This window comes from Alosa alosa, chromosome 11, assembly GCF_017589495.1.
Source record: "Alosa alosa isolate M-15738 ecotype Scorff River chromosome 11, AALO_Geno_1.1, whole genome shotgun sequence".
Taxonomy (NCBI): domain Eukaryota; kingdom Metazoa; phylum Chordata; class Actinopteri; order Clupeiformes; family Clupeidae; genus Alosa; species Alosa alosa.
The window spans coordinates 22451040-22471039 of record NC_063199.1 but is presented as its reverse complement, the minus strand read 5'-3'; the positions used below and the strand labels follow the sequence as shown (position 1 = coordinate 22471039).

Here is a 20000-nt window from a genome sequence, read left to right as displayed (position 1 = left end):
CACACACACACACACACACACACACACACACACACACACACACACACACACACACACACACAGAGTAGAAACACATACGGGCCATCACAGACATGTAGTCCAGGCACTGGCCACAGAGATTGTCGCACACACTCGCATGCCAGGGGAGAAGCAGATGCCACACATGCTGATATACATGTGTGTTTACATCCACTTACACACACACACACACACACACACACACACACACACACACACACACACACACACTCCACGTTTGTCCACTGCTGATTGAATGAATTGGTCAGTTGGTCCATAGCATGTAGGTTATGCTGCCCACAGTTTACACATAGTTTAGATACACACACACAGATTTCACTCCCACACAATCAGCCATGCATTCACCCAGTCAAGTGTGTGTGTGTGTGTGTGTGTGTGTGTGTGTGTGTGTGTTGTGTGTGTGTGGTTGTTTGGGTGAGTGGTGGGGTATGTATGGGGATTGTTCTCAGTTTGTCTGTGGATACTGTTTTCCTATCCACAGATAAATGGCATTGTAAACAGTAGTGTTGTAATGGACTGTATGTTCTGAACATACTGTGTTGTCATGACAACATGTGTGTGATGCTTTAGTATGTTCTGAACATACTGTGTTGTCATGACAACATGTGTGATGCTTTAGTGAAACACTCAATCCTGACTCTGCTGCAGCTGCTTCTTACAGTAATACTTATTGATTTTTATTATAATCAATCATATTGATTTGGTTAGATTGACCTGATTGGTTGAGCTCTGTAACAGAATCAGAATAAAAAGTAGCTGATTGGCTCATTAGTTCATGTGCCTCACGTACTGCTCACTGATTGGCTGCACCTGGTGTGTGTCGCTGTCACCGATTGGCCGCCTGGTCTGCATGGCACCTGCGGTCCTGTCCTGCCTGCTCTGCTGTGGGTGGGCCTCGTCCGTTCGTCCGCCTCGCCACCTGTCCGTCAGGACGTCCATCTCTCGTATGAGCAGCAAAGAGAAGATCAGCCTCCACGAGCGTGAGCGCGAACGCCACACACCTCCGGCCCTGCAGACGCCGCCCGCCGAGGAGGAGGAGGAGGAGCCTCACCCGGAGACACGCCCCTCACAGCCTGCCTCCAGCAAAGCCTCCAGCAGCTCCAGCTCTGAGGAGGAGAGCGAATCAGAGAGCGACGTGGAGTCAGGTGACTACATCATGTGACCTCGCTTGCCATCCCCAAGGGGAGCTTTACCCAGACGTAGGCGTGGTTTGAGGGTCAGAGGTCAAGGCCAAAGCAGTAACTATACTTATGGACACTGGTTAGATTCTGATTGAACACATACATATTGGCACAGTGTGACTTGTAAATAGAAGCAACCTGCTCAGTTGTGTAAGCAGTGAGAGGTGTGTTGGAAAGGGTCAGTTCTGTTGGGAAGGGTCAGTTCTGTTGGGAAGGGTCAGGTGTCAGTCGGATGGCTAGTTGTAATGTGTGCAAAGCAGACCTTTAACTGTCCTGATCTGAATTTCCTGGTGTGTCTGTTTGTGTGTGTGTGTGTGTGTGTCTGTGTGTCTGTGTGTGTGTTTGTGGACCACAGAAAAAGCAAAAACACGAGAGATCATCAACAACCTGAACAACAAGCGCAACAGTTCTGTTCCCATAGCTACCTCCACGGCAACCGGCACCAGCGGCAACCAGGTGAAGAAGGTATGATTGGCTGTCAGCCAGATGGGGGTGGAGCTGTGCGTTCAATCTGATCAGATGTGAGAGCTGATAAGTGTGGTGTATGTGTCTGTGTGTGTGTGTGTGTGTGTGTGTGTGTGGGGGGGGGTGTGTGTTTGTGTGTTTGTTTGGGGAGGACTTACAGGGGCTAACTGGATAAACAGGTGAATTGCAAATGCAATACACCCAGGTGTGTAGTGTTAGGTTACATGTGTCTGTGTGTGTGTGTAACAGGCCTGTCCTAACAGGCCCGTTTGTGCATGTGTATGTGTGTGATATGGATATTTGTGTTTGTATAAAAAGACTGAGAGAGTGTGTGTGTGTATGAGTGATAGCGAAGGCATCTGTATCTGTGTACATGAAGGTTATGTGTGTGTGTGTGTGTGAAAGAGAGCTTGTGTGTGAAGGTTTGAATGTTTTATACTCATCAAACAGACAATTGACCTCAGGAGAGTCATGATCTGGAGGCATGAAGTCAAACTTCCTCTTCTCTCTCTCTCTCTCACACACTCTCTCATTATCTCTCTCTCTCTCTCTCACCCTCTACTTCTAAATTGAATCCATTCAATTAATTTCAAGGAGTTGCTTTATTTGTCTGGCAGTTGAATACAGCGCTACCAAAGCCATTTAGATAAACTAAACAGCTGAGAGAATAATGTCCCAATAATGACCAACTTTCTTCTTCCCTCAAACCTCCTCTCTCTCTCTCCTCTCTCTCTCTCTCTCTCCTCTCTCTCTCTCTCTCTCTCTCCTTCTCCTTCCCTCTCTCCACTTTCTATCCCCCCCCCCTGTAGTCGGAGCCTGTTACGAAGTCTTCGGGCGCTGATGCCCCGGTCTCTTCGCGGACGTCCTTGCGGAAGGCGGGCAGTTCTGGGGCGCTGGGCTCTGACCCATCCGAGCCCTCCGAGGGAAGGGGCACCGCGGCCCTCCGGGGCACCCAGAGTGTTCTAGGGGGCATGACCCGCTCCGCCTCCAGCCCACGCCTCAGCTCAGAGGCAGACAACAAGGTACACACACACACAGGCCCCGGCCTCAGCTCAGAGGCAGACAACAAGGCACACACACACACACACACACACACACACACACACACACACACACACACACACACACACACACACACACACACACACACACACAGGCCCCGGCCTCAGCTCAGAGGCAGACAACAAGGCACACAGACACACACAGGCCCCAGCCTCAGCTCAGAGGCAGACAACAAGGCACACACACACACACACACACACACACACACACACACACACAGGCCCCGGCCTCAGCTCAGAGGCAGACAACAAGGCACACACACACACACACACACACACACACACACACACACACACACACACACACACAGGCCCCGGCCTCAGCTCAGAGGCAGACAACAAGGCACACACATACACACACACACACACACACAGGCCCCGGCCTCAGCAAGACACACACACACACACACACACACACACACACACACACACACACACACACACAGCCCCTGCCTCAGATCAGAAAAAAGCATATAATAACTAACTGCTAGAATAGGCTTTATCGTAGATATATAAAATATTATATGTGAAGCTATATATAATGTGTGTACTGTATAGTACACATATATAATATATGCCTACCATTGCTATGGTGTCCTGTGTATGTGTGGTTGTGTTAGCACAGTGCTAATAGTCTGTACAGTGTGTTCAGTTGAGTTGTGTTGAGTCAGTGAGGCGCTGCTGTTCCCTAATGTGCTGAAGAATGTGTTTATAAGTATACTTCATACCCTGGCATCAACAACCAGACATCTCCAGACTCTGAAATACCACACACTCACACTCACACTCACACTAACACTAACACTCACACAGAAAGGGCAGGTATGGCAATAGTGTGTGTGTGTGTGTGCGTGCGTCAAACGGTAAGAGAAAGTCTTTTCCAAAAGTTTCTTTCCATCGATCTCTCTCTCCACCTCTCTCTTTTCTCCCATCATCCTCTCTCTCTCGCTCCCCCTCTCTCTCTTTTTTCTCCCCCTTTTTTGCTCCCTTTCCTTTAACTTCCATCTCTCTCTCTGTCTCTCTCTCTCTCTATCCCTCTCTCAGGAGCCCAGATTGGCCCGGGTGCCCCCAACCCCGACCCGACGCCTCTTCAACATCTCTGACAACAACCAAGACAACTCCAGCAGGTGTGTGTGTGTCTGTGTGTGTGTGTGTGTGTGTGTGTGTGTGTGGCGTGCGCGCAGCGGGTTAAGGCAGGTGTGGCGCAGTGTGCAGGCAGGCAGGTGTGTGTGTGTGTGTGCTACACCTGCTACTCTATATGTATCTGTGCAGTGTTGTGTGAGCTACATGTGCTTTATGCATTTTGATGTATTTGTTATTGTGAATGTCTCTGGTGTTATAAATGTGTGAATATAACTGTAAACACACCCCTGTCCACCATTATCTCTCCCCCCCTCTCTCTCTCTCTATCTATTCCTGTCCCCCCCTTCTCTGTGTGTGTGTGTGTGTGTGTGTGTGTGTGTGTCTCAGCTGGTTGCTTCGTAGCTCTTCATACACACGCCGCCTGAACAGCCAGTCTGCCGCTGACGTGACCAGCTCCAACCCATACTTACCTCGCAGGTGTGTGTGTGTGTGTGTGTGTGTGTGTGTGTGTGTGTGTGTGTGTGTGTGGGTGTGTGTGTGTGTCATGTCCTCAACAGCTCTTTCCCCACTGCTGGGCCCAGGCTGGGTGAATTGAGTCTTGCGGAGGCTAATCACTTTCTTTTCTCCCTCTGTTATCACCTCTAGTCCCCATGTGTCTGGCCTCACCGTTACCCTCTGACTCGGCACCAAAACAAGATCGTTAGTCACTAAACAGAAGTCAAAGACTGCATTGTTATATTGTAAATAACCAATGAAATGGCCAGCACAGCTCTGACAGCTCAAAGCACGGCTCTGATTAATATTTGGGCTGAGTGAGACCAACCAAAACTATGTGGGCTTGAGCGCAATGAAATTTCAATTTGCACATTTTAGGTTAACAACCACAAAATGTGAATTTGAAGCTAGAAGGCTACACATTTCAAAATCTACAAGTCCTGGGCAATTCCACGCAAAACTGTCGCGTCCATAATGCCAACTAAATACCATGGCATTGTGTTGGCGTTATGCATGTGACAGTTTTGTGTGGAATTGCCCTCCTGCTTTAAATAATATTTAAATACAAAACACTGTTGCCACAAATGGACACAACATGGACGTATGGATGTTTTAAATACCATAAAGTTCATTGTGGTTCATAATTAACGTCATTTTTTAGTCAGCCAAGCTTCCTTTTGAGCCAGTGGTGTTAAATACTAAATATGAACGATTAGTTAGCCACAGTACTCATAATACAAACAATTGGGTCACTAAAGAAATGTTTCTTACTTCCTAGTCGTTTTATATCAGATCCATGTTTTCTACTGTATAAAGGAATAGAGGAGTCAACTTTGTGAAGGATGCTTTATTTGTGTGTTATCGTAACTGTTAACATTCCACCAAACTACAAACTGCAACAGCAACTTTTACTTTTATTGATACCATCCAGTATGATGCATGATCTTCAACTGGGCGTGACGTTAACATCGAGGTAGCATTGTGGGCGAGATTTAGGGCTGTGAGCCTGATAATGATGATGCCAACGTTTTCTCATTCTCAGGGTTTAAAGCCCTGGCCATTAACACTAAACTTAAATTAGCCTTGTCTCAGCCTGGCTCGACAGTGGGTTTATGGCTATTATATCAAGATGTTCGAGTATGTTTCATGTGTCCATGTTATTTTGTGTGTGTGTGTATTAATTATTAGCGCGTAAAGGTCGTGTCGCGTGTGTCGTGTATCCCTGCTCAGACTCTATATGTATCTGTGCAGTGTTGTGTGAGCTACATGTGCTTTATGCATTTCAATGTATTTGTTATTGTGAATGTCTCTGGTGTTATAAATGTGTGAATGTGAATATAACTATAAACACGTGTGTGTGTGTGTGTGTGTGTGTGTGTGTGTGTGTGTGCGTGTGTGTGCGTGTGTGTGTGTGTGTGTGTGTGTGTGAGTGTGTGTAACAGGCCTAATTGTTCTTGTATTTTGGAGTCTTGGACAGAAGGTTGTTCTGTGTGGGTTGCAATTGTGTGGGTCAAGCAAGCAAAATGCAAAAAGACATATGCAAGACATGCAAAATTTTGCTCCATTTCTGTCATAGGAGGTAGTGTATGTATTTGGAGATGATAATGTCATGTCTACCCATAATCACTAGTGCTAGACAATATATTGATAATATCTGTCTAAACCTGCAACATGCTACCGCTAACATTTGGATCTGTATAAGATCTAATAAGACCCAAGTGTGTGTGAGTGTGTGTGTGTGTGTGTGTGTGTGTGTGTGTGTGTGTGTGTGTGTGTGTGTGTGTGTGTGTGTGTGTGTGTGTGTGTGTATGCATGTTGTATTGTATGTGTGTATTGATGGAGTGCCATTTTGGCACTGATGTGTGTGCCATCAGCGCACAGGTGATGTGACGGTACACCTGAACTGTGAGCTTCTAGGGACATAGAGCATAAGCAGAATCCTACCGCTTAGTTACCGGATGGTGATGCTGATGGTGCTGATGGTGTTGATGGTGCTGATATTGTTTGGTGATGGTGATGGAGATTTGGAGTGGAGCAGCTTGATTTAGGCTTGTGGTCAGGGGTCAGGCCTGTGGTCAGGTCTCTTTGAAGGAATTAGATCTGGTTAGTGCTGCTATTTGTTTTATCCGGTTCGATCCCTGACCAGTAGGAAAAATGTGGGCGGAGGAAGTGGTTGAGCACTGCTCTCCCATGCCCACATCCACGGCTGAAGTGCCCTTGAGCAAGGCACCTACCCCCTCACTGCTCCCCGAGCGCCGCTGTAGCAAGGCAGCTCACTGCTCCGGGTTAGTGTGTGCTTCACCTCACTGTGTGTTCACTGTGTGCTGAGTGTGTTTCACTAATTCACGGATTGGGATAAATGCAGAGACCAAATTTCCCTCATGGGATCAAAAGAGTATATATACTTATACTGTGTGTGTGTGTGTGTGTGTGTGTGTGTGTGTGTGTGTGTGTGTGTGTGAGTGAGATTATGCTGTGACTGTTTGACTGACTGCTACTATTGTGCTCTCTCTCTCTCTCTCTCTCTCACTCTCACTCTCTCTCTCTCACTCTCTCTCTCTCTCTCTCTCACTCTCTCTCTCTCTCTCTCTCTCTCTCTCTCTCTCTCTCTCTGTAGTTCTTCTTATGGGCGGAGACTTGATGAGGCACCAGTAACCACGGGAACATCTTCGACTGGACTCAGTCGTCTCAACAGTCTAGTGGCCCAGAGGTGTGTGTGTGTGTGTGTGTGTGTGTGTGTGTGTGTGTGTGTGTGTGTGTGTGTGTGTGTGTGTGTGTGTGTGTGTGTGTTTGGGTTTGTTGTTATGTTTGTGGTGACATCTGTGTTGAACATGCCATCTGTCCATCGCTGTCCAACTCAGACAAGCTCAGGAACAGGCGGAAAAGAAGGACCCTGTTTCCGTGACGACCTCAAACTCTGCCACCACCACGACAACGACGACTGGGGAGCCAGAGAATAAGCAGAGACGCAAGTGAGTGGAGACATTACACACACACATACATACATACACACACACACACACACACACACACACACACACACACACACACACACACACACACACACACACACACATACATACATACAGTACCCTCCAGAATTATTGTCAGCTTTGGTAAAGGTGACTAAAAACAAGTATAAAAATAATATTTTGGTGATTTATTGTAATCTCATAATGAAAACAATGAGGAAAAATCCAACCTTGAAGAAAAAGGAAAGCAAACATCCAGATCAAAACAAATATGGTTTACTGAACACAAAATCAAGCTTCTGCCATTGCCATCTCAGTCCACCGATCTAAAGTCCATAGAAAACAGTGGGGTGAGTCAAAGAGGAGAATGCACAAGTGTGGACCTAGGAATCTGGACGATCTGGGGAAATTTTGTAAAGATGAATGGTCTTAAATCCCTTGGTTTGTATTCTCCAACTTCATGGAGTGTCATGGGAGAATATTACAAGCTGTTTTATTGTCAAAGGGAGGCTTAAGAAGGTATTACAAGCAGAGGTGCCAACAGTTGTGGGCAACGTGTTTTTGTTAAACCAAAGGTGCCAATAATTCTGGAGGGTACTGTACACATGCACACAAATACACACAAACATTCATACAAAAATACACACACACACACACACACACACACACACACACACACACACACACACACACACACACACACACACACACACACACACACATACATGTATAACAACATTCATACCTCTCTCTCTCTCTCTCTCTCTCTCTATCTGTGTGTGTTTGTGTTTGTTTGTAGGTCGTATTTGACTCCAGTTCGTGATGAGGAAGCTGAGGCGCAGAGAAAAGCTCGTTCCCGGCACGCACGCCAGTCTCGCCGGTCAACTCAGGTAAACACACACACACACACACACACACACACACACACACACACACACACACACACAAGCCACCATGCACACTTTTACCTTTGATGTTTATGTCCTGAAATACTTATATCCCGTGTGTGTGTGTGTGTGTGTGTGTGTGTATGGGTGCTGTGTCATCAGGGTGTGACACTCACAGATCTTCAGGAGGCGGAGAAGATCATAAAGCCATCTGAGAACAGAGGGAAGGAGAGGAAGAGAGAAGAGGAGGAGAAGGAAGAGAGGAAAAGAGTGGAGGAGGAGAAGGAAGGGAAGCAGAAGAAGGTAGAAGAAGGGGTGAGGACGAATACAACTCTTCACACAAGTCACACACACACACACACACACACACACACAGAGAGGTTAAAGTGGGGGGGAATGGGGAGGAATGCAGTTACGCCTCAGATAAATTAATAATAAATATATTCTTACATACCAACGATATAGCGCGATGATATTATTAAAATAAATAGTGAGTTAATTTTTTGCGTGTACAGAGGTGACCAAGAAGCTAGCAATTGCAAAAAGTATTGCTACACCACGATACTCAATATGTCCAATGGTGAGTCATTTTTCCTCGTTGCACCGACACTGGATTTTAGGGTTCCCCCTCCTGCCAAATCCCACTTTAACCACTGCAACACAAACTGTGTTGTCCCTGTCTGGACATGGAGATGTGTTAAAAAACAACAGAAGTTTTGTTATTTTTAACACACTCGTTTTAAGAGTGCCGGCACGTAACTGAATAGCTCCAGTAGGGGAGTGTATGCTGCAACAGTTAGCTTCCATCAGAGGTAGCAGTAAGTCACATGTGCAGTTGGCTTCCATCAGAGGTAGCAGTAAGTCACATGTGCAGTTGGCTTCCATCAGAGGTAGCAGTAAGTCACATCCATCAGAGGTAGCAGTAAGTCACATGTGCAGTTGGCTTCCATCAGAGGTAGTAGTAAGTCACATGTGCAGTTAGCTTCCATCAGAGGTAGCAGTAAGTCACATGTGCAGTTAGCTTCCATCAGAGGTAGCAGTAAATCACATGTGCATTTAGCTTCCATCAGAGGTGGAAATATGTGCAAGTCAAGAGCAAGTCTCAAGTCGTTCTGGAGATATAATGCACAAAGCATGAGATATGGCTGTGACTTTTATTTTGACACACGGGAAACACTTCAGGGAGAGCCAGATTGTATGCTAAGAAGCTGAGACAGTTGGATTCACAGGTGACACCTGTGCCAGTGTTCTGATTAGCCCGGGAACTACTCTGGGAGCTTAAAATACAAGTTCGGTATTTTACACTTAAAGTTTTCAGATATTTTTTTCCGACAGAGTTGGAAGAACTTGGGGTAAGGTTGACATTTTGTAACGCAACGTTTGTAACAGGCGGAAAATTAACTTATTTGTTATGTCCATAACCTGTCATGTTCACATCATAAGCCTAACACTAACCCTAGCCTACATGAATAATTTGGCTACATGATTTTGTACGTTTACTATTTTTTTGGCTGTGGAACTTTCATGGTGAAAACGTAATGTTTTCATCATTCACATCGTGCAAGTTCCAAGACATTTTAGCATTAGCCATGGACGTGACAATAATTTGGATAGCGTAGCCTACGATACCGCGACTGCATAAGACTACAGAAAGAATACAAACAACCCCATATCCGTTTCAGCCGCCGGAGTAATACCGTACCTCACAGCACATCCAATACAAGTCAATGGAGTTGGACAAAAACTACGATAAAACCTGTTGGAAAGAATCTTTTGCAGCGATTTTTGTTAGAGCATATCAGTGAACACCCTTGACCACTTGGTGAGTTTCGCATCTTTGTAAACGAAAGTTTAATGCGTTTTAGAAAGATTGTTCCAGTGCACCTATGCAGCGTTGTGGAGGTGAGGGGGTGCTACCACAGAAACCGAAAATTCTCAGGACAGCAGCATGTGTCCAAATTTCAAACTTAAACGTTCTATTTAATCATAAACTATCTGAAAGCAGGGCTTTAAGTGTAAAATACCGAACTTGTCCTTTAACGAGCACAGCTGGCTTTAGGCCATTATGACATTACAGCCTCCATTCAAGTCTATGGGGGGGAAATGAGCTTTTTAACATTTTTAATCCCCTATTTCTCAAAAAGTATAAACTTAAAAAAAAATCTGAAATAATAACTCTCTTGTCCAACTTCAGACCTACACAACGGTTATTTTAACATGTCTGTACGTTAAGCGGTTAGAGTCGCATTCATTCTTGAAAAGGTAAAAAGAAAAGGTTATAAGAATAAGAATCCAGGAGATTTCAAGATAGTGGATTCCATCCACTATAATAATTTTTCAGAATTCAGAATTCAGAATTCAGTTAGCAGAAGGTATCTGAGAACAGTTTGGTCTTAAAGGTTGTATCAGCGATAGCGGGGATACGTCACTTCTGTTGATGTTCTAACAAAACAGAGAGCTAGCTTCGCTACCCCTCCCCTCCCTGCCGTGCAATTAAAACTCTCTTAAACGCGCATCTCGTCGGTTATTGGTTGAAACACTTTATTTTGCCTTTGAGGGGTTGCCAACCCTTGTTGGTAGCAATTGTTTTTGTGTACAGATCTCGGAGCCTAGGCTACCTACAGAGACACGTTTTTATGACGGCCTGCTTATGGGGCAGGCAGCGAGCAGATCTTTACGAAAGATTAGATGAACGTGACCATTTATGTTTGGGCCTATTTTGGACCTGAAATCGCTGATATACAACCTTTAAGTCTAGATTTGAAACTGGCTACATTGGGGGCCTTTTTGATGTCACCCGAAAGTTGGTTCCAGAGCTGAGCCGCATAGCAGCTAAAAGCTGCTTCACCATTTTTAGTTCTAATAGCAGGTTTTACTAACAGGTTTTTCCCTGAGACCTGAGAGGTCGAGAAGGTGTGTACTGCTGAAGCATGTCTGATAGGTATTTAGGTCCTGCTCGCACACACACAGACACACACACACAAACATCCAGACCTCTGTTGGCTGTGTACTCATAGCAGAATAAGCTCTTACTTCTTGACTGAAGTGTGTGTGTGTGTGTGTGTGTGTGTGTGTGTGTGTGTGTGTGTGTGTGTGTGTGTGTGTCTGTCTGTGTGTGTGTGTGTGTGTGTGTGTGTGTGTGTGTGTGTGTGTGTGTGTGTCTGTGTGTGTGTGTGTGTGTGTAGGAGGTGACCTGGAGGTCTCGTATAGCTAACCTGCAGAAGTCTGACCTTCTGGGCCTCACCAATCCACCTGGAGCCCTGCGTCCCGACAGAAGAGGTAATCACACACACACACACACACACACACACACACACACACACACACACACACACTCACACATACTAATTGACATGGAGCCCTGCATTAAATGTTGTGTGTGTGTGTGTTTGTGTGTTAGCTGACCCCGAGGCTCTTTTGGCTGATCTGGATGAACAGAGGCTCAGAGAGAGGAGGCAAGCAAGAGCCCAGAGAAGAGCACGAGCAGCAGGAGAGGTGTGTGTGTGTGTGTCTGCGTGTGTCTGCCTGTCTGTGTCTGTCTGTCTGTGTGTCTGCTCTTTGTGTCTACGTGTGTGTGTCAGTATGTGTGTGTGTCTGTTTGGCTGTCTTCTGTGTGTGTGTGTGTGTGTGTGTGTATGTGTGTCTGTCTGTCTGTCTGTCTGTCTGTATGCGTGCATGTGTGTGTGAGTGTGTGTCTATCTGGCCGCTTTGTCTGTCTGTGTATGTGTGTATGGATCATTCTATAATTCGGGGTACATTTCAAGTGTAGAAAAACAGCTCAACTTAGTTATCCTTTATCGGTGTAATCAAATGACAGTATTGACGATAACAGGGTTGCCATCATTTTGTGGCTTAATTCCACATGCCAACATCAAACAGGCTAAGTATAAGTATAAGTAAGTATATATACTCTTTTGATCCCGTGAGGGAAATTTGGTCTCTGCATTTATCCCAATCCGTGAATTAGTGAAACACACTCAGTGAGGGGTTAGGTGCCTTGCTCAAGGGCACTTCAGCCGTGCCTACTGGTCGGTATGTATCCTGAACATTTTGTGCAAATTAATGAGGAAGAAATATTACATTCCTCACTGCCTATTCAAAATATCCTGTCTAAAATATATATCAAGCATTGTTATTGGTGAAAGGTTGTCATAATTTGCATCATTGTTCAAAACTGACTCAATAAAAATCAAAATGTAACCTGAATTATAGAATGACCCTTGCGTGTGTCAGTCTGTGTGTCCGTGAGTATGCCTGTGAATGTGCATATGTGTGTGTGTGTGAGTGTGGAGAAAGGAGGAAGCATCGGCCATGTTTATGGAAATGTTGTGTTTCAGAACATTCTGTTGCCATGAGCTGTAACCTTTGACCTCTGTGTTCCAGAGTTACGACAACGAGCTGAGTGGAGAGGAAGGAAACGGGCAGGACCCGCAGGTGTGTGTGTGTGTGTGTGTGTGTGTGTGTGTGTGTGTGTGTGTGTGTGTGTGTCTGTTCTGATGTTTACATAACATTTTCGTGTTTGTGTGTGTGTCCCTGTGTTCAAGTGTCTTTATTGTGTGTGCGTGTGCGTGTTGGTGTAAGTGTGAGAGAGAGAGAGTGAGTGTGTGTGTGTGTGTGAGAGAGAGAGAGAGAGAGAGAGTGTGTGTGTGTGTGTGTGTGTATCAAAATGTTTGTGTCAGTTGGCTGACAGTACTGTATCTGTTATTTTCCAGACGGACAGGCAAACAGGCAGCAGGTAAGTGTGTGTATCTCTGAGTGTGTGTGAGACAGAGAGAAAGGGAGAGAGAGAGAGAGTTTGAGAAAGTGTTTGTTTAGGTTATCAGTAACTGTTTTCCTTGTCTCATAGGTCTGACCAGTCTTTCAATGACTGTATCATAGGAAGGGGATCTGAAACAAAGGACTACAAGAAGGTGTGTGTGTGTGTGTGTGTGTGAAAGAGGGAGCGAGAGAGAGAGTGAATAGAGTCGGGTGCTGAGTGATACATCAACGTATACTGACAAAATAAATACAAACAGTCTTTCCTCCCTCACTGTGTCATTACTCAATCAACAGAGCAGGGTAAAGTAGATCCCTCACCCCTAGTCTAATCAACAGAGGAGTGTAAAGTAGATCCCTCACCCCTAGTCTAATCAACAGAGGAGTGTAAAGTAGATCCCTCACCCCTAGTCTAATCAACAGAGGAGTGTAAAGTAGATCCCTCACCCCTAGTCTAATCAACAGAGGATGGTAAAGTAGATCCCTCACCCCTAGTCTAATCAACAGAGGAGTGTAAAGTAGATCCCTCACCCCTAGTCTAATCAACAGAGGAGGGTAAAGTAGATCCCTCACCCCTAGTCTAATCAACAGAGGAGTGTAAAGTAGATCCCTCAACCGTAGTCTAATGGACATTATCTGTGTGTAGGCTACACCTGTTACATGTGTCGTGAATGATTTCATGATCTTAAATGTTTTTTTTAATGTCTTTCTATGCTGATTGCTGAGCTGTAATGCAAGACAAATTTCTGTGTAAACAGACATTAAAGTATTATCTTATCTTATCTTATATAATGTATACTCTCTTTACTCTTTCTTTTTCCACCCTTTGTCCTCTCTCTCTATCTCTCTCTCTTCCCTCCATCTCTCTCTCCTCCCTACACCTCTTTCTCTCTCCATCTCTCTCTCCTCCCTCCACCTCTCTCTCCCTCTCTCTCTCTCTCTCTCTACTCCATCCATCTCTAGTTGTTTGAGGAGATGTCCAGAGAGAACGGAACACTTCAGTCACAACTGCAGGATACACAGAGGACAGTCACCCAGACCAGGATGGACCTGGACAAAGCAACACAGGTGCACACACACACCCACGCATGCACACACACACATGCACACACTCCCACACTCCCACAGACCAGGATGGACCTGGACAAAGCAACACAGGTGCACACACACACACACACACACACACACACACACACACACACACACACACACACACACACAGGCATGGACACACAGAATGTTGTTGTGAGATTTAGTATTTGTCCCATCCTAAGTGTGTGTGTTGTTTGTTAAGCAGAGACAGGAGAGGTTCACTGACTGTTCAGCCCTCCTGGAGATGGAGAAGAAGGTGAGTCTGATGGGACTGACCTCGGACCTCAGAAGCCAATGAGAATCCTTTAAAATCCTGGAATTATGAGGTCAATAATCAGAAACCAATGAGAATCCTTTAAATCCTGGAATTATGAGGTCAATAAGCAGAAACCAATGAGAATCCTTTAAAATCCTGGAATACTAATAATGCAGAAAGTCAGTGAGTTACATTTAGAAAATATTGTGGTAAGAAGAAAAACATGCAACCTTCTGTAAAGCCTTGAATTTGTGGATTTGCAAAATCACAAAATCCTGTAAGGACTGACCAGCTGTGTTCTATCTTGGACTGACCAGCTGTGGTCATTATCTACTGCATTGCACTGAGGTGTTCAAGTTACATGAACAGAATCTCTCTCTCTCTCTCTCTCTCTCTCTCTCTCTCTCTCCCTACCTCTCTCTCTCTCTGTCCTTCTCAGGAGCGGAGAATGTTGGAACGCCGTGTGGCAGAGTTGGAGGAGGAGCTGAAGGTAAGAGATGGCAGTCTTTTATTTCCCTCCCTCTCATTGGCTTAGCAGACCCAATGCTCACCCCTGATTGGCTCCCTTGAGGTTCACTAAGGTCATTGTCACAGCAGGAAAAAAACTCTCTTGACTCTGTTTCTATTTGTACTTATTGGTGTGTGTGCGTGTGTGTGTGTGTGTGTGTGTGTGTGTGTGTGTGTGTGCAGGTGTTGGGGGATTTAAGAGCAGATAACCAGCGGCTGAAGGATGAGAATGGAGCTCTCATCAGGGTCATCAGCAAACTCTCCAAATAGATGGAAAAAGCAACCAAGAGGAAGAATGACAGAAAAGGGCACGAGACACTCACTCACTCACTCTCTCTCTCTCTCTCTCTCTCTCTCTCTCTCTCCTCCCACACACACACACACACAATATCTCTCTCTCTCCCTTCCTCCTCACATCCCTTCAAGTGCCAAAGAAAAAAAGAGAGAGAGAGAGAGAAAGAGGAAAGAAGAGAGAGAAGAAGGCCTTGTCTGTACCAGCATAGTTCACAACTGAATTAGAGACTGCTTCTATGATATATTTTTGTGTGTGTGTGTGTTTTGTGCGTGTGTGTGTGTGTGCTCACTGCCTACAAATACCCGAGCGTACACACACACACACACTCACCAAGTACCTGCCAACTATGGCAACCAATTTTCTGTGACCAATCAGAGAAGAGAGGCTGAAGGAGCTCAAATAGAAAACCTCTCTTACACAGACACACACACACACACACACACACACACACACACACACACACACACACACACACACAGGGATTAGCACAGTTGCTGTCCTTGTTTGGTTTGACAAGTCACACACACACACACACGCACATTCTCTCTTTACCACGCGTTCCATCCATCAGGGTTAGTTGAACCCTGAGGATCACCAGCACTCTTGGTGTGTTTTAACCACATACACACACACACACACACACACTTAGTAGAGGGTTTAACATCAATGTACAGTCCATGTAGGGATCAGTATTGATTTTATGTAGCAGCCTCACACTAACTGATGCCCTAACTATGAACCCTTCTCCAAATAGCCAGCTCCAGTTAATGTCCCCTCCAGCACACACATACCCACAGAGAGACTCAACAACACAAACACACACACACACATACACACACATATGCATATTCCCACACATTATATTTATTTATATCTGTGCACCTAGTCAATCACCAGGGATCAGGGAACCCCATGGGACCACACAAACAGAAGGAGGAGTTCCCACTTCCCACTCGTACCACTTCCCACTCGTACCACTTCCTACGTCCCACTTATTGCCTTTAACTGCCTTGCGTTCGCTGAGGAGCCAATGAAGCCTTTAGCAGCTTCGTATTGGTGTTTTAAATACACACGGGCAAAACCAGTAAATGGTAAAAAGCTGACTGATGTTATTGGATTTGCACATAGGTGTGGAACAGTACTCACATACAGACACACACACACACACACAAAAGACTGAAAGTCACCGCACCGTCCATAGAGGGAACCCAAAAGGACAAGGCCTTGACCGAGTGCCTGTTAACCAATCAGGAGCCTCCGTCCACAGTTGCCCCCTGCTAAGGGGAAACCAGAGTTTGAAGTGGAAATGCCTATTAATAATAATATGCTATGCATTGTTTTGACTTCTTTTTAAAATAATTTTTATTACTATTGGATATCAAGGTAAAGAATACTGTTTTCATACATGTGTGTCGTGTCCGGTTTTATGTTGGTTGTAAGCTCCTTCCAACTGTTTTCCAGGGAAGATGTATTATTAATATTATTGTTATTGATATTATTATTATTATTATTATATGTACAAATATGATTCTAATGAAGTGAATGAAAACTTGTTATCCTCCCTCTTTTACACATGTGTTTCCTAATATATGATATGGATGTCTGCACTTAATAAAAGCCATTGTGTGTACGATGAGGAATGGCCTGTCTTTTGTGTGTGTGCGGTGTATTACTCGTCTGTGTTGTGTTACGAATGTGTGTGTGTTGAATCATGAAATAGTGTGCTAAAGCATAGACATCCTAAAACATCTGAAAAAAAAATTAGATTTGTGTTCAAAACAGCACTGGATCAAACAGAGTTAGCCATGGCCTCTCCAAGCACACCCGAGTACTTTATACATTGTTATGTGCTGAAAAGATGTCCTTAAGATTTGGGTAACAAACCTGATAGAGTGTGTACCTTAACCTTAGGTTTTCAAGGTAGGCAACTGAAGCTTAAGTAAGATTCATCTACAGTACAGTAATAGACAAAACATGTTCGGTTACAATTTTTTTTTTTCAACTCTGATTTGACTCAAGCTTTGCAGGCCTCTAGCCTGAGAATGCTTGACTGCTGCCCACTCTGGCTAGGGCTAGGAAATACGGCCTAGTGCAGATATCAGGCCTACTCTTGCATTTCCAGGATCATTAGTTTATACATTGTGCAGTAGGCCTAAGCCACTATGCTAATTGATGACCCCACTAATGAGCGCCATTACTTTTGACATCATATCCTGCTGTTTGCCGCCCATCAGCAGCTGGATAAAGTTTAGAGACATTGGACATAGTCCAATTTTTCAGTGATGGAATTTAAAGAGAAAATGTAATACATTTTGTGGGAAAAATTCATTAAAACAAATCTAATAAAAAGATAAATAAAAAAAACTTTTACTCGATCAACTGGCACTGATGTGGTCCTGAGTTCGGCACTGATCGGGTTCTGGACTTGTTCTGATGGTTCTGATGTAGTCTTGAACTGGACCTGCGTGCTGTCCATTATTAGCTGGTGGTGTAGGCCTAGCTGGGCTGCGGTAGCTCAGCAGGTGGATCTTAAGCAGCGTTCGGTCTCCAGCACACGCCTGACTGCCTGGAAACCTCCAAATGACTTCACTAATCACATTAGCCAAAGCCCTCAGAACCAAATCTAAGACCTGCAGCCCATCAAACACAACCACTGAACCTAAAGCCTCTCAAAGTGTGTGTGCGCACACATGTGCGCGTGTGTGTGTGTGCAGTGCTGTTGCAAGGGTGCCTGAGAAAGGAAAGAGTATGTGTGTGTGTGTGTGTGCATGCAGTAGTGTTGGAGGAAAGGGTCCTTGTGTGTGTGATGTGCAGATGGTTGATTTTCTTACAGTGGCATACAGAGGTGTGTTTGAGAGAGAGAAAGAGCATGAAGCGGGGAGGGTCTTTTTAACCGTTGGTTGCAGGAATATGGTAGAGGGAGGATATGCAAGAGGACTCATCAGTATCACAGGTCTCCAAAGAGAGAGAGAGAGAGAGTGTGTCTCAGAGTGTGAAAATAAGGACTACCCTCAATGAACTTCAGAACATAAATATAGGTTGAATAATAATAAAAAAACTGAATGTGTGTGTGTGTGTGTGTGTGGGGGGGGGGGTAAAAGTGGTGGGGTGAGTGTGTTTGTGTGTGTGTTCATTCTTTGGGTTTATTAGTGGAGATGGGTATCCCTGTATGTTTATGTTTCATGCTAAATATAACGCCTGCAGCTAGCTCTCATCTCCCTCTCTCTCTTTTTCTCTTTCTCTCTCTCTCTTATCTCCCTCTCTCTCTCATCATGGTGTCCTTCTCTCTATGTGGCTGCTGACCAGATGTCCCTCATCAGGAGAAAAACGAGTGACAGAGAGGAGGGGGAGACGAGAGGAGAGGCTGAAGGACTGACATTCCCACTGAGGGAGGTAGAGAGAGATAAAGAGATGAGAAGGGATGAGAGAGAGAGAGAGAGAGGGAAAGAGAAAGATGAGAGGGAGAGAGAAGTCATCTGGGTTGTGATGATTTTGTGGCAGAGGTGCTTGTGTGTGTGCGCTGCTAGAGACTGGTGCTGTTGTGTGTGTGTGTGTGTGTGTGTGTGTGTGTGTGTGTGTGTGTGTGTGTGAGAGGGAGAGAGAAGTGAACTGGGTTGTGATATAATTATTTTGTGGCAGAGGTGTGTGTGTGAGAGGGAGAGAGAAGTGAACTGGGTTGTGATATAATGATTTTGTGGCAGAGGTGTGTGTGTGTGTGTGTGTGTGCGCTGCTAGAGACTAGTGCTGTTGTGTGTGTGTGTGTGTGTGTGTGCGCTGCTAGAGACTAGTTCTGTTGTGTGTGTATACTGTGTGTGTTTGTGTGTGCGCTGCTAGAGACTGATTCTGTTGTGTGTGTGTGTGTGCTGTGTGTGTGTGTGCGCTGCTAGAGACTAGTGCTGTTGTGTGTGTGTGTGTGCTGCGTGTGTGTGTGTGCACTGCTAGAGACTGGTTCTGTTGTGTGTGTGTGTGCGCTGCTAGAGACTAGTGCTGTTGTGTGTGTGTGTGTGTGTGTGTGTGCACTGCTAGAGACTGGTTCTGTTGTGTGTGTGTGTGCACTGCTAGAGACTGGTTCTGTTGTGTGTGTGTGTGCACTGCTAGACTGGTGCTGTTGCCATGTTGTTGTTGTTGTTTTTGTTGTGTGTTTTGCAGTATCCTGCTCATGGTCTGTTTGAACTGGTCCCTTTCCCAGCCGCAGTGCTGCAGATGTCTGGAAAACGGACTGACCTTTAGACGCCAGCCCACCCGCGCAACTCTGTCCCACCCACATACTCATCTGTTTGTCCCATCTATAGTCTTTCTCTCTCTCTCACACACACACACACACACACACACACACACACACACACACACACACATACACAACACACGCAGACGCACGCACACACACATACATACACGTACACACACACACACACACACACATACACAATTACATTCTCAGACTCACACATGCTGCTTACAGATACAGGCACTCGCTCACTCACAGACCCACTCACACACATTTGCACTCACAACAACATATGTGCACACACACACACACACACACACACACACACATACACATACACACACACACATACACACACACACACATACACACACACAGATAGACACATGCATGCATACACACACACACACACAGACAGACACATTCACACACACACACACACACACACATAGACAGACACATGCATACACACACACACACACACATAGACAGACACACGCATACACACACACACACACACACACACACACAGACAGACACATGCATGCATACACATACACACACATACATACACACACACACACACACACACACACACACACACACACACACACACACACGCTCGTTTACAGACATTTGGACTCATGTGCGCACACACAGAGACACACACACACACACACAGAC

The 20000-nt window shown here is 45.3% G+C and overlaps 1 protein-coding gene across 4 annotated transcripts in view; it reads left to right on the top strand.

The window, feature by feature from the left end:
* The window catches only part of zmp:0000001167 (protein phosphatase 1 regulatory subunit 12A), a 28585-nt gene extending 11861 nt beyond the window's left edge, over nucleotides 1-16724 (top strand). Inside the window, exons 8-25 of one of the 4 annotated variants that reach the window (XM_048257327.1) lie at nucleotides 994-1184; nucleotides 1576-1685; nucleotides 2495-2707; nucleotides 3791-3873; nucleotides 4217-4306; nucleotides 6942-7034; nucleotides 7186-7296; nucleotides 8096-8186; nucleotides 8346-8498; nucleotides 11369-11462; nucleotides 11584-11678; nucleotides 12567-12617; nucleotides 12896-12918; nucleotides 13030-13093; nucleotides 13902-14006; nucleotides 14233-14286; nucleotides 14726-14776; nucleotides 14977-16724. In XM_048257327.1, the coding sequence (XP_048113284.1) occupies nucleotides 994-1184; nucleotides 1576-1685; nucleotides 2495-2707; nucleotides 3791-3873; nucleotides 4217-4306; nucleotides 6942-7034; nucleotides 7186-7296; nucleotides 8096-8186; nucleotides 8346-8498; nucleotides 11369-11462; nucleotides 11584-11678; nucleotides 12567-12617; nucleotides 12896-12918; nucleotides 13030-13093; nucleotides 13902-14006; nucleotides 14233-14286; nucleotides 14726-14776; nucleotides 14977-15063 (1759 nt within the window). In that variant the 3' untranslated portion in view covers nucleotides 15064-16724. Of the gene's footprint in view, nucleotides 1-969; nucleotides 1185-1575; nucleotides 1686-2494; nucleotides 2708-3790; nucleotides 3874-4216; nucleotides 4307-6941; nucleotides 7035-7185; nucleotides 7297-8095; nucleotides 8187-8345; nucleotides 8499-11368; nucleotides 11463-11583; nucleotides 11679-12566; nucleotides 12618-12895; nucleotides 12919-13029; nucleotides 13094-13901; nucleotides 14007-14232; nucleotides 14287-14725; nucleotides 14777-14976 lie in introns of all 4 variants that reach the window. The other 3 variants (XM_048257326.1, XM_048257325.1, XM_048257328.1) reach the window with 3 other exon arrangements.
* The last annotated feature ends 3276 nt before the right edge of the window (nucleotides 16725-20000 follow it).